General features: G+C 35.7%; 2 protein-coding genes across 7 annotated transcripts in view; one reads left to right on the forward strand and one right to left on the reverse strand.

Moving 5' to 3' along the window:
• Positions 1-171: 171 nt before the first annotated feature.
• Positions 172-8,117, reverse strand: LOC138323783 (ribosome biogenesis regulatory protein homolog). Its single transcript, XM_069268626.1, has 10 exons — positions 7,948-8,117; positions 6,741-6,813; positions 6,178-6,216; positions 5,896-5,934; positions 5,513-5,614; positions 3,245-3,323; positions 2,906-3,013; positions 2,498-2,652; positions 1,832-1,968; positions 172-394 (listed from the first exon to the last, which is right to left on the reverse strand). Exons 1-10 carry the CDS (start codon positions 8,097-8,099, stop codon positions 211-213), a joined length of 1,068 nt encoding a protein of 355 aa, XP_069124727.1. The 5' UTR covers positions 8,100-8,117; the 3' UTR covers positions 172-210.
• A 56-nt stretch (positions 8,118-8,173) lies between these two features.
• The window catches only part of LOC138323781 (rho GTPase-activating protein 44-like), a 45,570-nt gene continuing 30,063 nt past the window's right edge, over positions 8,174-23,680 (forward strand). For all 6 annotated transcript variants that reach the window (XM_069268620.1, XM_069268621.1, XM_069268623.1 and 3 more), the window contains exon 1: positions 8,174-8,395. In XM_069268620.1, coding sequence (XP_069124721.1) covers positions 8,325-8,395 — 71 coding nt within the window. In that variant the 5' untranslated portion in view covers positions 8,174-8,324. The remainder of the gene's footprint in view (positions 8,396-23,680) is intronic.

The raw sequence follows: 23,680 nt of genomic DNA on the forward strand, positions 1-23,680 counted from the left end.
TAACGATTAGACAATTGAAAGTGCTTATTAATCAAAATAACCACAAAGTTTATAATTTTGATTGAAATAGAAAAACAATTTGAAATTTCTGCATACAAAGATAGCTAAGCTTGTCGCCAAATAGAAACACTTAAGAACAAATACAAAACTACTTTCAATTTTTTTCTCATTTTTTATTTATCATAATACATTAACCTTTAACAATAATTATTATTTTCGTTTTCCTCCACCACCCTTTCCTCCCTTAAATGAGCCCTTCCCTCCTTTAAATGATCCCTTTCCTCCCTTAAATGACCCTTTTCCACCCTTAAACGAGCCCTTTCCTCCTCCTCCTTTTCCCTTCTTTCCTCCTCGAGATCCTTTAGATTTTCCTTTGAAAGGTTTCTTCGCAGGACTACAACAATGAGAAAACCATTCAAATTACCATGCGTTGATACAATACATACAAGAACTTTACATTCAGAATTTTGAATTTGTTTTTTATATTGCAAGGTCATTTGTTTCTGTAAGACAGTTAACAAATCTTCATATTCATAACAACATTTATGAATTTTTGAAGTGGTTAAGATAAGCAATTATCATAGTATTACACCACTGTCCTTTAGGCTTCTTGGTATTGAACTGAAGGGAAAAAAAATTCTGACATGTTCCTAAAATCTTCTCTTAGATCACAGAAACCTAACAAAGTTCCATAAAGCTTTACGGCGATTTTGTGACGTTAATTGTTTTATGTTTCTATTCATTTGGACTAGTAAACCCCACAATTTTACTAGTCTGGCTATTTAATCACTTGTCAAAATTAAATATTTAACAGTTTTGTTTCGGCACTTCAGTTATGATCAGTTTTAATTTTTGACCCATATTACAGTCTGGATGCAAATTCTCACAAAATGATGGATCCAGACAGAAATTATTGCAAAAAAAAAAAAAAATAACAAGAGCTGTTGGAGAACAGCAAAGCTCGCCTATTCAGAAGAAGTTGATATTCAAGTATTTACTATTTAAACATGGAAATATGAAAAATTAACAGACTCAAAAAACCCCTAAAGGGCCCCCAATTGGTTGTATTATCACGTTCAGCATCCATACACATTAGGAAAATAAAATCATAAACATTAATGATGACTTATGCTTCAACAATTGACAAAATATAAACTTGCTCAAAAACTTTAACATGGAAATATGACAAATTAACAGACTCAAAAACCCCCTAAAGGGCCCCAAATTGGTTGTATTATCACGTTCAGCATCCATACACATTAGGAAAATAAAATCATAAACATTTATGATGACTTAAGCTTAAACAATAGACAAAATATAAACTTGCTCAAAAACTTTAACATGGAAATATGACAAATTAACAGACTCAAAAAAAACCTAAAGGGCCCCAAATTGGTTGTATTATCACGTTCAGCATCCATACACATTAGGAAAATAAAATCATAAACATTTATGATAACTTAAGCTTAAACAATTGACGAAACAGAAACTTGCTCAAAAACTTTAACATGAAATGGGACGCCGACGCCGGGGTGACAACATTAGCTCCCCCTATTCTTCGAATAGCCGAGCTAAAAATTTATATTTACCAACGCTAATTGGGGGGGGGGGGAGCCATTAGTCCAATTGGACTAGTTCATTATAATTGGCACTAGTCCAGCGATAAAATTACTAGTCGTGGACATCAGACTAACTATCTCATGAGTCCCATGAATACACAGAAACCCTTCAAGTAAACCCACTCATTATTAAAACCTCAGTCAGACCTATAACCCTTTAATATAATATTCTATCTTACCCTATGCCTTCACAGTATTAAAGTAAATATTACCTTTCACTATTTTCTTCCATCATCTGTGTGTTGACAGCTCTCGTCACATCTATAACAGGTTCCTTGTTTTTAAGTTTCTGCAGAATGTCCAGCTGTTTTGTTGTCTCATTTTTCACATTTCCATAATTTTCCTCAAACTGAAAAGATCCAATCAACTTTAGGTTAATATTTTCTAATTTCAACAATAATGATATTGGGTTTTTTTTCAACTTCCATTCCAATGAATTTAAATAGCCTACATTTTCTCAGATATGTTGCTTTCTATTTGATTTTTACACAGAGTACACAGGCCAATATTATTTGCTTCTACAAAAGTGATGTGCTATTCCCTGACTATTATTTTGCCTAACCTAAATATTAGCTTTCTAATTAATGAGTTTGACTGTACAAGCACTCTGTGTGGATAAAAGGAAGCTAGGACAGGGTCCTGTATATGATTGGGTCAAAATTTCAGCTATTTTGACTTAAACACGAAAATTAAATTTTAATACATTGATATCCCTTTGTATGGTTATAAGAGTACATAATTATGATTTATATATCATCCAGCAAAAATTGCCTGCTATATGAAACTTATTTTTTATGCTGCAATGTACTAATGAACAACCATAACTATTTCCTTCCAGTTACAAAAGGATAACATACATGTAAACACAGAGGGCTTACCTTGCGTTTCTTGCCTGTGTATTTTGAGGGTTTCTCCTTAGGAAGAGATTCTGTAAATTTTCCTATAGATGCTGTTGACCTCTTGGCTACAGCTAGAGCCTTACTAACGTGGTCCTTGGAGGGAGCCTCCGTAGGGGTCAACCCAACACCAGGAACTGTACAAACATGGAATAAACCGTTAACACTAGGGGAAACTGCAAGGTCACTTTAATATATTATGTCTATACTAATAAATAAATTATGCAAATATAAATGAAAAGAAAAAAAATTGTGCCACTAAGCCTAAGAAGCCCTGTTGTACTCTCCATTCCCTTCGCTATCTCTGGTTTGGCTGTATTAATAACCTGATGAAGGGAGGTAATCCTGTGAAAAATGAGGTGAACCTGATATTTGATCTAGTGAACATACCTTTAGTTTTCTGTGATCTTGCTATGTTTCTCAGCCTCTGTAGCTCGTTCTTGGCTGTCCTTTCTGATTTGGCTTTTAGTCTCTTCTCAAATTGGTCTTCATATGGATCTATGAAAAACAACAATGGTAACTTAAAAAGAATTCATTTACGATCAGGAATCTTTTTTTAATATTGGATGTTGGATTTGACTTGCATTTTATAATTTATCACTAAAGAACTTAAAAGTTGTTTATTTCTTTAGAGTTTATTATTACTCTCCACAGCCAGTATTATTGTCATGCTACTCTTTAGTGGAGGAGGAAATCAGGCCTTAATGACTTGATCGTACTACACCCTACCAGCATTATCTGGAACCTCGATGCACCAGTCTTTAGTGTCGTCACCAGCTCTGTTGTAGCCCCATCTTGGTTTCCATTCCTGTTATACAAACAGAGGCAGTGTTATAGGAAAATAGTCTTCAAGTCAGTAAATATTAGGACTAGTAAATAGTATGAAACGGTGTTGGGATAGTGTTATAGGAAACTAGTCTTCAAGTCAGTAAATATTAAGACTAGTAAATAGTATGAAACAGTGTTGGGACAGTGTTATAGGAAAATAGTCTTCAAGTCAGTAAATAATAGGACTAGTAAATAGTATGAAACAGTGTTGGGACAGTGTTATAGGAAACTAGTCTTCAAGTCGGTAAATATTAGGACTAGTAAATACCATGAATCAGTGTTGAGAATAACTTGAAAAAATTGAGATTATTCATCCTTCCCAGGTGACGTGAATTTAATTTATCTAATGATTCAAAACTTGACATTACAAAATGAACCAAAAATTATATAAAAAGATTTTAGCGAAAGATTGACCAGGATAATTATTTTGATATGCCTGAATTTTTTTTCTCAGTAAATTTTAGAAATGACAGCAATTGGATTGCCTTTTTAACTCTTCAAGTACTAGGAGGATAATTAGGATATGTAGTTAGGTAGGAAACATCTATCATTCTGGTGTGTTTACTTGGCTTACATTCACTAGAAATAGTAATAGCTGTATTATTATCACATCCAATATTACAATCCTCTGAGCGTGGTGATACGCCACTATATCGGCATAGATCTTGGAAGGAGAATGAGCGCAGGTCTAGGAAGAACGTGAAAAAGGCTTCGTGGTTTCGACCAGCTGACACCGTAATTTTCGTACCATCAACTCCTGGTGCAGAACTTGCCAGACGTGTACGAGGGGTGACAGCGGTACAGGGGCCCAGACTTGACGTGAATATCAGGGTGGTTGAAACTGGTGATGGGCAGACGATCAAGCAGCAACTTGTTCGTACCAACACTAAATTTGGTGATGAGTGTCAACGAGAGGAGAGTGTGTGTTGTGTCAGAGCAACCCTGGTTCTGGTGGTGGGTCATTACATTTCCGTCCGGTGCGCTGTACAAAGCCACATGCAAAATCTGTGCCAAGCACAACACAGTGGCCGAGTACATTGGTGAAACCGGCCGAAATGCCTATACCCGGTTCCAGGAACACAGGCGCCAAGTAGAGAGTGTGTAATCTCTCTAATGCTCTGGCTAAGCACTTGCTCAAAGAACACCCAGGAGACGAAGGTGACATTAGAAACTTCAACTCAAGTGTGAAGTCCTCAAGACCTTCTCCAAAAGCCACTCGATACGACAAGTTTCAGAGGCGGTCGCTAATACACGGATCAAGTTGCTGACAAGCTCCTCTAATTCTAAGTCAGAATGGGAGCAACTTGCCGTAGAGAGATTGGTGGTCAACAAGGGAACCACGACTGTGAATAGCAATCTGTGATAGGAAATCTGATTAAAATACAGATCTTTATGACCACTCCAGCTCGTGATTAGAGGATCTGACAAGCGTCCCAGGGGGGGTCACATGTCATGTTCAGGTGACCTGTATACCATCAGTTGTACTCACGACCAACGTGTAGGTTCTGCACCTTGCTGCATCAAGTATAAACAACATTTCGTCCCAAGTATACATATACAGTAAACCCTATGTTGTTCTCTTGGGGCCGAGAGTCCTTAGGTGTGAAAGTTTTTGGGGGCAGCAATATTGGAATGGTCTTTATCAAGGATCACGTGGGACGATGGCCCATAGTGGGATACTTTTCATCTGATCCTTTTTATCAAACGTAAATGATAATGGGAATCTATGTTTTATTTTATTATATTTTGATATAATAGGCACTATGTCTACAGAATAGTGTGAGGTACGAGCTTGTCTCAAAACAATAAACATACCGCTTAGTCGATTGTCAAAAACTTTTCTTTCGATTGCCACCTCGAAAAGCTGGTATGGTCTGACGTTTTCAACCGTGCATGTGATTGCATATAATATCCCCTTTTCGTACGTCCAGTGTTTATGTTTTATGGCTACACAAGTCTATCTGATAAAGTATCTTGCGGTTATAACCATCGTTTAAAACACCGTTTTTCCTCATTATGACTCTGATTTGGAAGTTGGAGTATTGTAAAGAGAGGCTAATTTCCAACACTGAAATCCACTGTGTGCTAATTTTATTATAACAGCAAACCCCATGTGGTCACATATTACACTGATAAAGAGCAAACCAGTCTACACTGTGGTATACTGACCTTAGACTGCTCATCCCACACCATCTTGCTTCTTTTCCTGTTCTGTATACCCTTCATCCGGGCATATTCCTCCCATTTTGTTGTAGCCTTGGCCTTTGGAACCTACAAAATAGAAGTGTCTAGTCGGCTGACAAAGTACAAACTTGATAAACATCATAAACTACATTTATAAACTACATTTACATTCTAAATTAGAAGTACCCGATGCCATAAATTTTAACGCTTAGTTTTTCAATATTTTAACTTTTGGCAAACTATTTTCACAACCAATATAAAAGTAAAACAAATGTAAAATATGAATGAATTGGCAAAGTCATGTAATTTCTAGATCTTTATGTAAGACTATTTATGAGAAGGTTAAGAAGGCAGATTGAACCACTTACTGGCTTTCCTCTTGGAATCAGAACCTTAGGATCTGGTAACTGCAAGAATAAATATGTACACATCACTATTACAAGATTCACATCAAAAGAATATACCGAACATATTGATATAGAGTCACAGGCGCCGGGTTTGAAAATTTGAGTTTCCATTCACTTATATTTTCCATAATAATGTAAAAGGTACCCTCAGTAACACATCTAGTAAATATATAAGTACTCTTGTTTCAGACAATCACAGACATCAACAGGTTTTAACTTCAAAAACAAAATTACAGTTCTCACCTTTACTACTACCACTCCATCTTCTTTTTCTGTTGGCAACTAAAACAATATCAAAATAAAAATTTCAATTATTCTGCAAGTAAAACAATCAATAAAATTCAATTAATTTAAAGAATGTTTTATGTATTAGTTCACATTATATTGGACAAATATATTCATGTAACCCTGATGAGTACTAGCTCTAGTATAGACATCTCTTCTCTTTAGCTTGGTTGAGCATTAAGCTAGGAAGCCATAGGTGCCGAGTTCAATCTTGGTGGAGGCAGTGATTAAATTTACAGCATTTAAAACCATGCATTCTTTTACATACATGTATTGTATATGTAATATTTATTTCTACATGAGCATGATCCTTCAGCTCCTACATGCAGTGTTTCTACTAGCACCAAAATACATTATAACAAATAAATAAAGTGACAGCAAATAAGATAGCCAGATAACATTTATTTCAATACAGGTGCAATGTATCAAACCTAATACATCTGGACAGCTCGCTTCTAGTTCTACAGTGAAACCAGTCGTTTACATTTTTTTGCTGTATTGACACATAATATAAAACTTACCTGAAATATTCTGTTAATTAGCAGCTGGGCATTATCTCTTGCTAACGCTTTCAAATATTCATCTTTCTTTGACCTGAAATTCAGAAACAATAATTCCAATGCTAATTTGGTACAAAAATGCTATGTTATATAGTTACATGTATTTGCCATCACTTTTGTACAGCAATATCTTATGTGGTTATGTTGTTAAAAAAAATGCCACAATATGAATCAATGATTGGACACTGTTTTCATGGTTACACTTTATACCCAATGCAGTATCATGAGGCCTTTATGTATAACATACTGTCAATTCAGTGAACATCTTAACCACTTAGCCTCTATCACAATCAACCAGCATTCATGAGGTAAGAAATAAAGTGAACATACTATATCAGCTAAACAATAGTGAAATAATTTATCTCTCAACCAGTTCTAAAGCAAACTGTAGGCACATGTACACCATATAGGACTATCTTGTAATTTGCTAATGTATAAATTGTGTAACAAAATTGTTATATTTCATTGATTTGTCATAAAATCATCCCAAAGTTAATGGCAATTTTTTGTGCTATCCTTGTTATAACAGTTTCTGGGATGTTGACATCCTCAATACTCCAGGGGTTCCGATCACCTAGTAGGCTACGATGTCTGTACCCCTGGACTAATAAAAATATCTCATAGTAAAACTGGAGGCAACAGGAGAGAACACATAATTTAGTCCTTTGATGTACATCAAAACCAAAACAGCCGTTATCGTATAACCGTACACTGTGGTTGACTATTAGGCTTTGAAGTTGGGTGTTGCTCCCACTGTAGTCTTCAACGGAAGGCTTGCAGGCTTGTGATTGGTTCAGATTTTTTCCTCTGAGTTGTCTTCAGTTTTACTATGAGATAGTCCAGGGGTGTAGAGATCGTAGGTGATCGGAACCCCTGAAGTATCGAGGATGGCCTGTCGATTACTGATAATGTTATGATTGTAAATTATTTCATACAACTTAAAATATTATTAAATAAATGCTTATTTAAATTAAAATGGTTTTTCAATCGAGCTCAACTGGTGTATTGTTTATGGATACTGAAATAATTCATCATATTAAATACGACGGACGGGACTTCTAGCTAGATATTTCTAGTTAGGAATTCCCTTTGCCATCCTATGCTGATAGTGTTATTCGTCGATGATCACGTGTGGTAAATAGAATATTTGCCGAAAACCAAATCTCACTTGTATCGTCTTGTGTCGAACGGATTTGTATCAACAGCAAGCAAATTTCCTTCATCGATTTCAAGGTCGATATCTTTCGTAACTTCGATTGTTTTATAACTTGCTTGTTTTTCTATCTCTTTCTGTAACACTTGCTCCACGAGGTCTGCCATGTTCCAATAATCCACTTCCTACAACACAAGAGAAACGTTATTTGATTGGATGATAATTTTACAACGAACCAATGAAAACCGCTTTGTCAATCGTCGAAAGAACATGTCTGTCGCCTGTGGTCTAAAGTGAAAATGACACTCAAACAGAAATTGCAGATGAAATACTGAAACCCATGGTTTTAAGTTAACTTTATTCGTTGGAGGTGGACAGGATAAAACAACACAATGTTGAAGCGGGAGAATCTGAGGAAGAATTTCCTCCGTGTGAAGCAAATGGCGGATCAGAATCTGGGAAGGTGGGGCATTTCAGAGAGTAATAATTCTGCTGTCAAAATGCTGTCTGATTACGTATATAACACAAGCATATATAAATCCACTTATACTTAATAGCATGGTCTCCACTTCAGTCTTTTATTGAACCAATGATATTTTTTGAACCCCTGATTGCTATCAATTGATGGAATAGCATCATACATATTAGCATGGCATGTTTATTTTAATACTGTAATTTCATGAAGCTTGCCAAATTTTACATGACAACTTAGTATAATCAATACTATAACACTGAATTGCATTTACAATGTTATCTATGAATGCTTTCTGACAATCCGACATCATAATGTTCATCCATTTATATATAATTATAAAACTCTACACTAGTTAGAGGCAAATGATGATCCAATTCCTGCAACACAAATGACAGATGTTAACCAGCAAACAGGTGTATCTGTCTCTCCACCAAGTCTATAGACTAGTTAAAAAACCTCTTTTAGCTTTGTTGCACTATCTAGAACCAATTTCCCTATTTTCCCATATAATGTGTAGAACCAATACATTTTAGAATATGTTTAAAAAGTTGTTTATTTTTACCGAATGATGACACATGTAAATCATGCAATTGTATATGTACTTGACTTATGAACTTCCTAGGCCTGCAGCTATTGTGTGATCAGCTGTAGAGTGAGGATCAGGTTCTTGCTGTCTGTATGCAAGATGGTCATACATATTTCTTATACACAGTGGTGGTCAAAATGTGAAGCATTGATCATGATTGATCAACCTAAAACTGTGTAAAAAATATCATTTTCCTGTGTCAATATTATCTTCATTAAGTCTAGATCTGGGGTTAATGGATGACCTTATTGTTTTATGACATCCCTATCTCTTCCACACATCCCTCACCATCCATTTCTTTTTTCACCATTCATGACAATTTCAATCTCCTGCCATATCCCAGCTTAAGCTTCCTCCCATCATCTAATCAAGTTCCAACATTTCCTCTCTCCCCTCCATCTTACCATATGTTACCATTGCTATGTACCCCTTCAAAGTTCCATCCACACATGACCATCTGATCCCCAACATCCCATCATGATGATAATCTATATTAGGATCCCTATCCCTATTCCCTCTCACAAATCCATCCTTGGCCTTTCCCATCATCCCCTCATCTTCAACCTCACCACTTAACCACCTCCTACAATGTTATTCTGTACCATTAAACCTTAAACCACAACTCACGGCCGTCTTCGCTCTTTGCCATCACACATCTGATGTCATTCTTATACTTTTTTTCAATTTCACAATCCATCACCACCCCAACCTCATTCAATGCTACTCCAACTTCTTTTATTATTCACTGCTATCGCCATTCTCTTCCGACCAATTTCTGATTCTTATCATCATCCCTTTCCTATCTTGCTTGCTACACTATCCCCAGTTCCCACCTCCATCAGTCACCCATATTTCCATCATCACCCGACAAACCTGCTCCTATGGCCATGGTGTCAAAGTGGAAAAGATGTCCCAATTTCAACTGTTTTACCACAAGCTCTCCACCTCTGGGTCACAAATTTGAATCCTATGTGTAGCAGTTGCCAGGAACTGACTGTTGATTGATGGTTTTTATCTGGATACTCCTGCTTTCTTCCACCCCCTATACCTGTAACTTCCTCAAATGACACTGTCAAATGTTAATAGGATGTTAAAACAAACAAACAAAAATCTATATTATTATTTCATATATATCTTAAAGTTGCTTTACCCATCATCATATCCATGATATCTATTCAAACCTCATCTTTGACCATATCTCTGCCTACCTTTCTAGTGATTTTACCTCGCACTTTCTCTAGCAATCTTTCAACTTATCACCAACTCCACTATTTTCACTATTAAATAAGCTATTTTTCTATTTATTGTGTTTCAATTTATAAATATTTGTATAGTTTATACCTGTCAATGAATTACATGATCCTTACGTGCAGTTATCCTTGTTTATATTTGAAATATAATTTTGTATAAAATTATACATTTTGTATTTATAAAGCTTTAATTTCAAGATAAAATCTAGAGGAAAATGCCTTCTATCTGAATATACTTTCATGATTTTCTATCACAATTTTCTATTGATAAAATAATTTGAAAGTTGAAATTTAATGGTGAATGTCATAAACTGAACTAACATTTACTGTCAGTAAAATGTTCAACCTAGTGATGAATGAATGATTTCCAGTTCAATATTATCTTTGTATTATGTATTTGGTGCATAATTTACCCAGGTATTTCAGAGTTGTTTCCATATGCAAATTTTGTTCCAAATACAGTCTATAGGCCTAATTTTGGATTAATTCACTGTTCCTATATGTATCTGATATCTTCACTTTCTCCCTTTGCTAATGTAGCTAAGCGTCATAAGCTACGTATACCTGGTAGTTTTTAATGAAAAAATGCCAAACATTCCATACATTAATTATTTGTCTCACAGTTTTATTTTGGGCAAAGGAGTGACTGACTTTTTCCATCTCTATAGGTAAGATACAAAGTAAAGAATATACAAACAACAGTAATCTATGCACCGTACATGATATACATTTACATGTATTTCCTGCCTTCGGTAAAGCTGATAAAATGCCAATATTTAATCCAAGGACATGTAGTTCTATCTGAATGAGTTATTTGTTTATAATCTACTGTTTTGATATGTGGTGTATACAAACCATTTTGTACCTCGCCAGTTTAATGTTTTTATACATTATGTTCAGTTTGAAAGCAATTAAATTCAAGCATATCTCTGTGTATTTAAAAATTCACAATTTACCGTTCATGATATTTTAATGAGTTTTTTCTTCCAACTGTATTATTATGTTTGTTATGGCAGCATACTAGTTTTCCAAGGAAACATGTTTTCACAAAGTCTTTTAACTAATTAGTATTTTAATAATTTAAGGCAAAATATAAAAATCTATTTGTTCTTTTATTCTCACAATGAAAATGTATTGTAGAAGTTAGAATGCATCTGCTCTTCATAGAATATTGATAACTAATTCTTTGGTATTTGAATTATGAGATATTTGCCTATGAGTTTAAAAACTTATTTTCAGCATATATATTTGATAAGATCATGAGGTACTTCTGGCATTAAACATCTATCTTCCTGAGTGTTATACAACATGCATGCATATGAGATGTTATTGTTTTATAAATCAGTAATTGTCTTTATGTACAGTTCCGGTATTTGTATTGCAAAATATGGTAGAATAAGAATGAATACTGATTAACTATATACAGAGATCAATTGCATGATATTATCAAATTGCATATGTTTCATCAATCTATAATTAGACCTTCTATGTCACTCCCCACATTTCTACGAGTGGGCGGTCTACGGGGAGCTCGAGTGACAGAGAAGGTCTAATTTTCATTAGATTGCATCTTTTATATAGTCTGCACTTATACTAATCATATATTATAATAAATTCTTGATGTGCTGATGATAGAATATTAGTCTATGAGAATGTATCAAAAATGCCTCTAATGTTACATACAGTAATATATAGTTATTTACTGCAGAATAGATTATGCAATATTGCAATCTTACAATTCTTATTATAAAACCAGACCTACAGAATGTATATAAAATGCAGATACGACTCAACTCATCGCCCTATGGTGTTGTTATTGTTGGATCGTTAGAGAGCAGGTTTCATGATTATAAAGCAATGTGTATTGGATGAGGTTGTTCATGGGCTTGATATAATTTCCATCATGCTAATGTATATTGCTGGAGTTATAGCCCTTGACACAAACATTTCTTTACAATAACAACCATGTCAACAGTACTAAGCATGGATCCTGCACAGTGCTACGTATACCGGTAGTGTTTCATTATAACCTGCTGGGTATTCACTTGGTACAGCATTTGTCTACATACACTTTGTATGTAGTGTACTTTGTATGTAGTGTTTCGGGTTTGAACCCTGGTCTCGCTGCTGCTATTTTTCCTCTCCTGTTATAGGATCAGCCTCCAGCTAAACACCAATAAAGGTGATATGGTATTTAAGGGTTTATAACATTTAGTCTTTGTGAAAGTTGGAGTGTAGCAGGACTGGACTGGGCCGACCATCAGTGACATGGTAGCTAATTGATGATATGCTTTCAGCTAGTGCTCTGAGCCAAAGATACTGGTTTTGATCCCTAACCTTACCTCTACATCAATATTGCAAAGAATTTTATTTTTAAGTTAGATCACTACTGCTTTCTTTTTTCTGTTGTTGAAACTTAGCATGTGTGATAGCTAGTCTGATCACTCAGCTGATGGAGCAGGTTCAGAAGATATACAACTTAGCATGTGTGATAGTTAGTCTGATCACTCAGCTGATGGAGCAGGTTCAGAAGATATACAACTTAGCATGTATGATAGCTAGTCTGCTCACCCAGCTGATGGAGCAGGTTCAGAAGATACATGCATGTATATATACCGAGTATATACCTATATACCTGTATTAGAGCTGGATCAGCACCCTAGTGCCACAGTTTCAGTTATGATAGGACATCTTTGACTCAGCAGGACTGCATTTAATGTTTTCCCTTAACTTCTATTTATACATATATATTTACTAGGTATCTTCAAAGTCTACACACAAAATGATGATGTTATAATAACAGTTAACACAACATATGGTAGCTCCATGAAGGATGGTTTATTTTCAGACGTAACTGGTTATAGGAATGTGTAGCAACATTGCCAATGAAAACAATACAGACCCAGGAAATGGCTGTATATAATTTGGGTAATAATTAGGAAGATAGCCGGACAAACCGTGTCCAGGTGGGTAGGGTGTGATGGATGTGTGTATCACAAACTGTATTGTGGTCCAACCATGAGTCAGTGTTGGTGACTCAGGCTCATGCTGGTGGCCTTCAATCAGGACATTCACGAGTGTGTACTACAATACATTCGGTAAAATAAACAATTTCAGAATATAAAAAAGTTTTAAAAATTCAAAGTCCAAATTTTGAAAATGCTGACATGTTCATAATGAGGAAGTTTTAACTTTGAGACATTAATAACAGTCCTAAACCTGTTCAATTGTGATGTCAATATATCAATTGTCAATCATTAGGAGAAAAACAAAAAAGGAAATGAAATGTCTGACTATTAAATGTCTTGTGATACAGGAAATTATTTTTTCACCAACATCATATCCTGCCTTTTAAAACAATGGCAAATTTCCCCGTGTCAAGCTACAGTTTCCTTATGATTAGAGATCTATGTGAACACTATCTCTGTGTGTATCCTTGTCGATGTCCTTGTAATCTTACAAGATGAAGCCAGCTGGATTGTACCAGAAGTATTGTATAGGGTTATATGTATAGTGAATAAGTCTATAGTTGAATCCTCTGTCAAGTGTTGTTGATGGGCCATCAGCCTGAATGACTGTGTACAAGATGTATGAACTCTCATGGTAGTGTACAAGGAAGTTAATATATATGTCTAGGTTACCCACATTCCATATATATATATTGTTTACATTCTCTTTGAGTTCAAGGTTCACGTGAACTGTGGAAAAAAATGCTGAAATGTTTTCTTTTTAGTCTGGAAAATGGCAAAAGCTATCACATTTAGAATTTTAGAGACCATTTGCTAATGTTTAATAGTTCCCAGGTGTCCTTGGATTAGTATGACTTAATTGTTACATAAAAAGAACCTCTTAAAATACAATTAATTCTAACAACAGATTATTAAACTGAAGGAAACACGTATGTTTAAATTATTTTGTTTTCTAAGAGATCTTTTTTCACTTATATTGCTTCACTATAAGCATCAACCTGTTAACCCTATAGGTACTATGTAATTTTAGGTCAAAAATAAATGTTATGCCCTCAAAGAAAAAAAAACCTGAGGGTAGTGATGATGGGGCCCTATCCCAAATAATGATTTGATATTAAGTTGTAGCTTTGCCTCTTTACTACTGTGTCAGGTTATTTTAATTATATTAACTGTTTGCATTTAGAGCTAAAAACACCTAATTTTAAAGTCACTTAAACATGCTGGTATATATATATAGGTACACACTTTTTGTCATTTGAATGCATGTACTCTAAAAATTTTCAGTAGTTTTCGTTGACATTCAAGAAATAATTTATACTGACGTCTACCCAATCTATAAGATGGTGTTAGGCCCCTAGTTGGTGAAATGTCAGATGTATTATATATGAGTATATATACATGTATTATATAGTATACTGGTGTTAGATTTTACAGGATCTGGCAGTTATGGCTGAGAGAGTGTTGGTACCAGGTGTGATCACAGCCATATTGGAGTCTGGCCATTATAACTCCCTCATAGCTTACATTACTTACATCAGAGACCTATTGTGTAAGATAATTACTAGGTCAGCGGCCATGTATTTGGCATCAAATCGGTGGTTACATACACCCACACACACATTTCCTGATGAACAATTGGTAGGATGTAGTTTATAAACAGTTTTGTAGAGCAGATCTTTGTCATGTTTGTGGATAATATGGATGATCATTAGCTGTAGTTGTGTAGTGTATAATTGGACTCTTTAATGGGGGCTGATTGTGTCCCATTCCCAGTTTCAAATTATTTCAAATTTCATCTAATTACAGAAATGCATTTTTAGCCCACCATCATCAGATGGTGGGCTATTCAAATCGCCTTTCGTCCGTGGTCCGTCGTCCGTCCGTCCTTCCGTCCGTCCGTCCGTCCGTCCTTCCGTCCGTCCGTCCGTCCGTCCGTTAACAATTCTTGTTACCGCTATTTCTCAGAAAGTACAGAAGGGAGCTTTCTCAAATTTCACATGTAGGTTCCCCTAGGGCCCTAGTTGTGCATATTGCATTTTGGGACCAATCGGTCAACAAGATGGCCGACTGGCAGCCATCTTGGATTTTGATAGTTAAAGTTTGTTACCGCTATTTCTCAGAAAGTTTTGAAGGGATCTTTCTCAAATTTCACATGTAGGTTCCCCTAGGGCCCTAGTTGTGCATATTGCATTTTGGGACCAATCGGTCAACAAGATGGCCGACTGGCGGCCATCTTGGATTTTGATAGTTAAAGTTTGTTAACGCTATTTCTCAGAAAGTACTGAAGGGATCTGTCTCAAATTTCACATGTAGGTTCCCCTAGGGCCCTAGTTGTGCATATTGCATTTTGGGACCAATCGGTCAACAAGATGGCCGACTGGCGGCCATCTTGGATTTTGATAGTTAAAGTTTTGTTACCGCTATTTCTCAGAAAGTTTTGAAGGGATCTTTCTCAAATTTCATATGTTGGTTCTCCTAGGGCCCTAGTTGTGCATATTGCATTTTGGGACCAATCGGTCAACAAGATGGCCGACTGGCGGCCATCTTGGATTTTGATAGTTAAAGTTTGTTACCGCTATTTCTCAGAAAGTTTTGAAGGGATCTTTCTCAAATTTCATATGTTGGTTCTCCTAGGGCCCTAGTTGTGCATATTGCATTTTGGGACCAATCGGTCAACAAAATGGTCGACTGGCGGCCATCTTGGATTTTGATAGTTAAAGTTTGTTACCGCTATTTCTCAGAAAGTTTTGAAGGGATCTTTCTCAAATTTCATATGTTGGTTCTCCTAGGGCCCTAGTTGTGCATATTGCATTTTGGGACAGATCGGTCAACAAGATGGCCGACTGGCGGCCATCTTGGATTTTGATAGTGAAAGTTTGTTACCGCTATTTCTCAGAAAGTACTTAAGGGATCTTTCTCAAATATCATATGTTGGTTCTCCTAGGGCCCTAGTTGTGCATATTGCATTTTGGGACCAATCGGTCAACAATGATGGCCGACCGGCGGCCATCTTGGATTTTGATAGTTAAAGTTTGTTACCGCTATTTCCCAGAAAGTACTGAAGGGATCTTTCTCAAATTTCATATATAGGTTCCCCTAGGGCCCTAGTTGTGCATATTGCATTTTGGGACCAATCAGTCAACAAGATGGCCGACCGACTGACGGCCATCTTGGATTTTGATAGTTAAAGTTTGTTACCGCTATTTCTCAGAAAGTACTGAAGGGATCTCTCTCAAATTTCATATGCATGTTCCCCTTGAACCCTAGTTGTGCATATTGCATTTTGGGAGTGATCGGTCAACAAGATAGCCGACTGGCGGCCATCTTGGATTTTGATAGTTAAAGTTTGTTAACACTATTTCCCAGAAAGTACTGAAGGAATCTTTCTCAAATTTTATATGTAGGTTCCCCTACGACCCTAGTTGTGCATATTGCATTTTGGGACAGATCGGTCAGCAAGATGATCGACAGGTAGCCATCTTGAATTTTGATAATTGAAGTTTGTTACTGCTACATATCTCAGAAAGTACTGAAAAGATCTTTCTCAAGGTTCATATATAGTATGTAGTAAAAGTTTGAAAAGCAGGGAAAAGATCCCTCTTTCTGTTGTCAGACATAGATCATTCTTTGGTGGGCGCCAAGATCCCTCTGGGATCTCTTGTACTTTTAAAAATTTGTTTTCATTATCTCTGAATCCCCTCCCACTCCCCACTATGAGGTCAAAATACTAATTCCCAAATAAGCAAGAAAAAAACAAGGGACTAGAATAGATAAATTATTTGGGTTAGGTAACATATAGACTGTCCTTATCCAAAAATATCTGATAAGGGTGTGTATGTAATTCCAGTGGATCTTCTAGGCTTATTCCCTGATTTCTGGAATATCCCAATTGATATGATATAGACAGATACCTTGGCGTACTAATGGGGATAAATTGGTGGGTATATAATACACTGTATGGCAGGGTGGTAGCTACCTATGTGTATGTACCAGTACTAGCTTTCGTTTTCTCTATCAACTAAAGAACTCTAATCTGCTAGATAGGGTTCATGTGGTACTAGCTTTTACTTATACTTGATTGAAAATTCTCCAACCTTGCAGCTCCAAAAAGTATGTAGATGATTACTTGTAGGAAAGTGGTTTGTACCGATAAAATCTTTTTTTTGAAGAAAAACAACAGCTGATAGTGTTAACCTGTTACAAGGAACTTTAACCTGGAGGTCCGTGGTTTGGTCTGGGAAATCTTTCTCTCATGTACTGTTCAGTAAGACAGCTACCAATTCAGGAGGGAATATACACCTGTATCATTTCTGGTTATACATCAGGATGCTGTATAATTCTGAAAATAGCACCACTTATATAGAATGTACAGATGGTGGTCAAAAGAAACCATACCGATAATTTAATCACTACACTTTAAGTTACGATGCCACGAACTGATAGCAAAATTTTTGTCAAGCAACTGACACCAATAACTAGGTTAGCATTCAGCTATGTGGCACAAATAACTTTGTTAGCTTTAATCTTTGTATCACCAATAACTAGATTAGCTGTAATTTGTGTGGCACCAAAAACTAGTTTAATTGTAATCTATGTGGCATTTCAATAACTTGATTAGCTGTAATTTGTGTGGCACCAAAAACTAGTTTAATTGTAATCTATGTGGCATTTCAATAACTTGATTAGCTGTAATTTGTGTGGCACCAAAAACTTTGTTAGCTTTAATCTTTGTAGCACCAATAACTTTGTTTATGTGCTACCAATAACTAGGTTAGCAGTCAGCTATGTGGCACCAATAACTAGTTTAGTTGTAATTTATGTGGTTCCAACAACTTGGTCATCGATCACATATAATCTTTGTTGTACCAATAACTTGGTTAGCTGTAATCTATGTTGCACCAATAACTTGCATTGGTTAGCTGTAATCTATATGGCACCAATAACTTGGTTAGCTGTAATCTATGTGGCACCAATAACTTGGTTAGCTGTAATCTTTGTGGCACCAATAACTTGGTTAGCTGTAATCTTTGTGGCACCAATAACTTTGTTAGCTGCACTGTAATCTATGTGGCACCAATAACTTGGTTAGCTGTAATCTATGTGGCACCAATAACTTGGTTAGCTGTAATCTTTGTGGCACCAATAACTTGGTTAGCTGTAATCTTTGTGGCACCAATAACTTGGTTAGCTGTAATCTATGTGGCACCAATAACTTGGTTAGCTGTAATCTTTGTGGCACCAATAACTTGGTTAGCTGTAATCTATGTGGCACCAATAACTTGGTAAGCTATAATCTTTGTGGCACCAATTACTAGGTTAGCTGTAATCTTTTTATGGCACCAATAACTTTGTTAGCTGTACTGTAATCTATGTGGCATCAATAACTTGGTTAGCTGTAATCTATGTGGCACCAATAATTTTGTTAGTTGTAATCTTTGTGGCACCAATAACTTTGTTAGCTGTAATCTTTGTGGCACCAATAACTTGGTAAGCTGTAATCTATGTGTCATCAATAACTTGGTTAGCTGTAATCTTTGTGGCACCAATAACTTGGTTAGCTGTAATCTATGTGGCACCAATAACTTGGTTAGCTGTAATCTTTGTGGCACCAATAACTTTGTTAGCTGTTATCAATGTGGCACCAATAATTTGGTTAGCTGTAATCTTTGTGGCACCAATAACTTGGTTAGCTGTAATCTTTGTGGCACCAATAACTTGGTTAGCTGTAATCTTTGTGGCACCAATAACTTGGTTAGCTGTAATCTTTGTGGCACCAATAACTTTGTTAGCTGTAATCTTTGTGGCACCAATAACTTGGTTAGCTGTAATCTTTGTGGCACCAATAACTTGGTTAGCTGTAATCTATGTGGCATCAATAACTTGGTTAGCTGTAATCTTTGTGGCACCAATAACTTGGTTAGCTGTAATCTTTGTGGCACCAATAACTTGGTTAGCTGTAATCTTTTATGGCACCAATTACTAGGTTAGCTGTAATCTATGTGGCACCAATAACTTGGTTAGCTGTAATCTTTGTGGCACCAATAACTTTGTTAGCTGTTATCAATGTGGCATCAATAACTTGGTAAGCTGTAATCTTTGTGGCACCAATAACTTGGTTAGCTGTAATCTTTGTGGCACCAATAACTTGGTTAGCTGTAATCTTTGTGGCACCAATAACTTGGTTAGCTGTAATCTTTGTGGCATCAATAACTTGGTTAGCTGTAATCTTTGTGGCACCAATAACTTGGTTAGCTGTAATCTTTGTGGCAAATACTGGTTAGCTGTAATCTTTGTGGCACCAATAACTTGGTTAGCTGTAATCTTTGTGGCACCAATAACTTGGTTAGCTGTAATCTTTGTGGCACCAATAACTTGGTTAGCTGTAATCTTTTATGGCACCAATTACTAGGTTAGCTGTAATCTTTGTGGCACCAATAACTTGGTTAGCTGTAATCTATGTGGCACCAATAACTTGGTTAGCTGTAATCTTTGTGGTACCAATACTGGTTAGCTGTATGAACCTAACTTGGTTAGCTGTAATCTTTCTGTGGTACCAATAACTTGGTTAGCTGTAATCTTGTTGTGAGACCAATAACTTGGTTGGTTAGCTATTGGTAATAACTCTGTGGACCAATAACTTGGTTAGCTGTAATCTTTGTGGCGCCAATAACTTGATTCTTAGGTTGACCTGTTACTTTACCACGTACATGGCTTTGTCTGTTGTGGGTTTACCATGTACATGACTTTGCCCGTTGTGGGTTTACCACGTACATGACTTTGTCTATTGTGGGTTTACCTGTTACTTTACCACGTACATGACTTTGCCTGTTGTTGGTTTACCACCTACATGACTTTGTCTGTTGTGGGTTTATCATGTACATGACTTTGCCTTTTGTGGGTTTACCATGTACATGACTTTGTCTGTTGTTGGGTTTTCATGTATATGACTTTGTCTGTTGTGGGTTTATCATGTACATGACTTTGCCTTTTGTGGGTTTTACCATGTACATGACTTTGTCTATTGTGGGTTTACCATGTACATGACTTTGTCTGTTGTGGGTTTTCATGTATATGACTTTGTCTGTTGTGGTTTACCATGTACATGACTTTGTCTGTTGTGGGTTTTCATGTATATGACTTTGTCTGTTGTAGGTTTACCTGTTACTTTACCACGTACATGACTTTGTCTGTTGTGGGTTTACCATGTACATGACTTTGTCTGTTGTGGGTTTTGATGTATATGACTTTGTCTGTTGTGGATTTATCATGTACATGACTTTGCCTGTTGTGGGTTTACCAAGTACATGAATTTGTCTGCTGTGGGTTTACCACGTACATGACTTTGTCTGCTGTGGGTTTACCAAGTACATGACTTTGTCTGTTGTGGGTTTACCAAGTACATGACTTTGTCTGTTGTGGGTTTACCATGTACATGACTTTGCCTGTTGTGGGTTTACCATGTACATGACTTTGCCTGTTGTGGGTTTACCATGTACATGACTTTGCCTGTTGTGGGTTTACCATGTACATGACTTTGCCTGTTGTGGGTTTACCATGTACATGACTTTGCCTGTTGTGGGTTTACCACGTACATGACTTTGTCTGTTGTGGGTTTACCTGTTACTTTACCACGTACATGACTTTGTCTGTTGTTGGTTTACCACCTACATGACTTTGTCTGTTGTGGGTTTACCACGTACATGACTTTGCCTGTTGTGGGTTTACCACGTACATGACTTTGTCTGCTGTGGGTTTACCACGTACATGACTTTGTCTGTTGTGGGTTTACCATGTACATGACTTTGTCTGTTGTGGGTTTACCATGTACATGACTTTGCCTGTTGTGGGTTTACCATGTACATGACTTTGTCTGCTGTGGGTTTACCACTTACATGACTTTGCCTGTTGTGGGTTTACCTGTTACTTTACCATGTACATGACTTTGTCTGCTGTTGGTTTACCATGTACATGACTTTGCCTGTTGTGGGTTTACCATGTACATGGTTTACCATGTACATGACTTTGTCTGTGTGGTTTTGCTTTGTCTGTTGTGGGTTTACCATGTACATGACTTTGTCTGTTGTGGGTTTACCATGTACATGACTTTGCCTGTTGTGGGTTTACCATGTACATGACTTTGCCTGTTGTGGGTTTACCACGTACATGACTTTGTCTGTTGTGGGTTTACCACGTACATGACTTTGCCTATCACTAGATTATTGTATTTTGCATAATAGCCTATTACCATATCGTGAGAAAATAAATCATATTGTGTTCAAAAGTGTCAAGCCCCAAATTCTTGAAATAAATTTACTTAATTAAAGGGCTCAATTACTTTTACTTCATGTATATATGTTACTGCAATTAATGAATAAAACTTGAGTTTTAACTTTTTTTTGAGAAATCCAAGCAAAACATGTCAAAATATTTGTTTAAATACAATGTTGAATAGAACTTGATTTTTTTTTCTGATATTGGGTGTTGGCTACATGGCTCTTTGTAAGATTCCATAGGATCATTTCTACAAGTATTACCCATTAGTATGTACAGTAACAGTGATATAAAAAGGGCTCACTTTTCTTGATATCTGATATTATTACAAGTTCCTTTATCATACAATTTCAGCATGTTTAAAATGTAGCTATGAGTCAGCAACTAAAGAAAAAAACTTGATGAATGTAAATTCCATTGAACCTCGGGAGATTGTAGAGTTTCTAGAGATAGACGTCACATTCTTACTGACATTGATTCCAAAACTTTCTTATATTACATGTAAAAGACACTGCACATTTTATAAAAACAACTTAAAAAACAATTTCCGGTGGCAAATTCCACAAAATTGGAAGGTTAAAATTGATGGGATAAAGTTAAAAAAAAAAAAAAAAATCTTTTTGAACCTCAGCAATATAATGATAATATTGAAGTGAGTTATATCCTAATATCTGAATTTCTAGAAAACTGAATATCATGGCCAACATTGATATACTTTGTTAAACAAGGAAATAGAAATCGTTAATAAGTTGTGACAGTGTTATTATGATATTGAGACACATAAATACTAATTACCATATCATGTTCTGTCATTCTATAACCTGTTTTGTGACTGGTAAACATAAAACAGCAGGTATATCCTTGGAAATCTGATATCATTTCAAATCATAGAATATAAAGTATTTATATATGGTACACATAAAGATATCAATGTCACTATTTTCATATCTTAACTAGTTTTAACAAAAGGGACATGCACTATTTTACTTTGAAGATGTGCATATATATTTGTATATGCTGCAGGTGCCATTGACACTGATTTGTTATTTAATACTTATATTTGTATAAAATATATTGCTGATACCATATAGGGTTACATATTCATATAGTGATTATATAATATGCTTCCCTGAAATAGGATGACACCATCTGCTAGTATTCATATGTACTTATATAGTAAAATCTGCAGGGAAATGGAATTTATAATAACTTTCTGTATTATATACTAGTTCCTGACTAATCAAGAAGGCTCTTTTAATATGATGCATCAATATAATGTACAAGTACCTTACCGTGGTAGATACCATATGATATTTCTCAAAACTAGAAAATGGATATATATTGTTAAGATTAATGTGTGAATGCATGTCCTTATGATATTGTGATTTTTCTCCGTGCTTAATTTAAGTGACAAAATCAGTCATTCTTCCTTCTAAATACATTACAATCATATATTTACTTTACACTGTATACACTTTCTGGTGTCTATACAGTATCTACTTAGAATGGAGTAAATGTATTGATATCTTTGTTTTAAAATGGTATAATAGCCATAATATTTTGGGGAAACAACCAATACTGAGATTTTCATTGTTTTCATGGTAACGGATATTGAACCACAAATATAACAACAATGAATAATGTTTTATATAATAAAGTGATTGAGAAGTCTGAAACTACAAAAGAAAGTGCCCATAAATAAATTTCCTGTTATACAGTATTTAATACCAGTTAGTACCTAGAGGAAGTACATGTTATTTGTTTCCAGCTGTGTACATGTAAATACATGTATTAGATGTGAAACACTATCATTTACAAGTCCTTACACAGGCTAGTCCATATCTCTAACCTTTTAATCAAGTCTTTTTAGTGCAGTATGTTAGAGATAAGTTAAAAATGAAGATAGAATTATCGTTTATGATGAGACCCTGACTGAGTTGATTGGCTTTAGTATCCTGTACACTACCCACCCAGCCTGTTGTGATTATCTCCCCTCTGTCCAGTTGTCTTCTGATGTAGTATAGGATGTTGGTCATCATGACTTACCAGATATGCAAATTACATCTATAATTCATGTTAAATAGGGCATGTGAATTCAATAATATTGAAATTGATAAAATTTAATGTGTTAAACTCCAAAACATAATATAAGCATTGCTCTGAAGTTATTTCACATAACGAACAAGCGAGGCTGTAC

The sequence above is a fragment of the Argopecten irradians genome, chromosome 5 (genome assembly GCF_041381155.1).
Source record: "Argopecten irradians isolate NY chromosome 5, Ai_NY, whole genome shotgun sequence".
Lineage (NCBI taxonomy): Eukaryota > Metazoa > Mollusca > Bivalvia > Pectinida > Pectinidae > Argopecten > Argopecten irradians.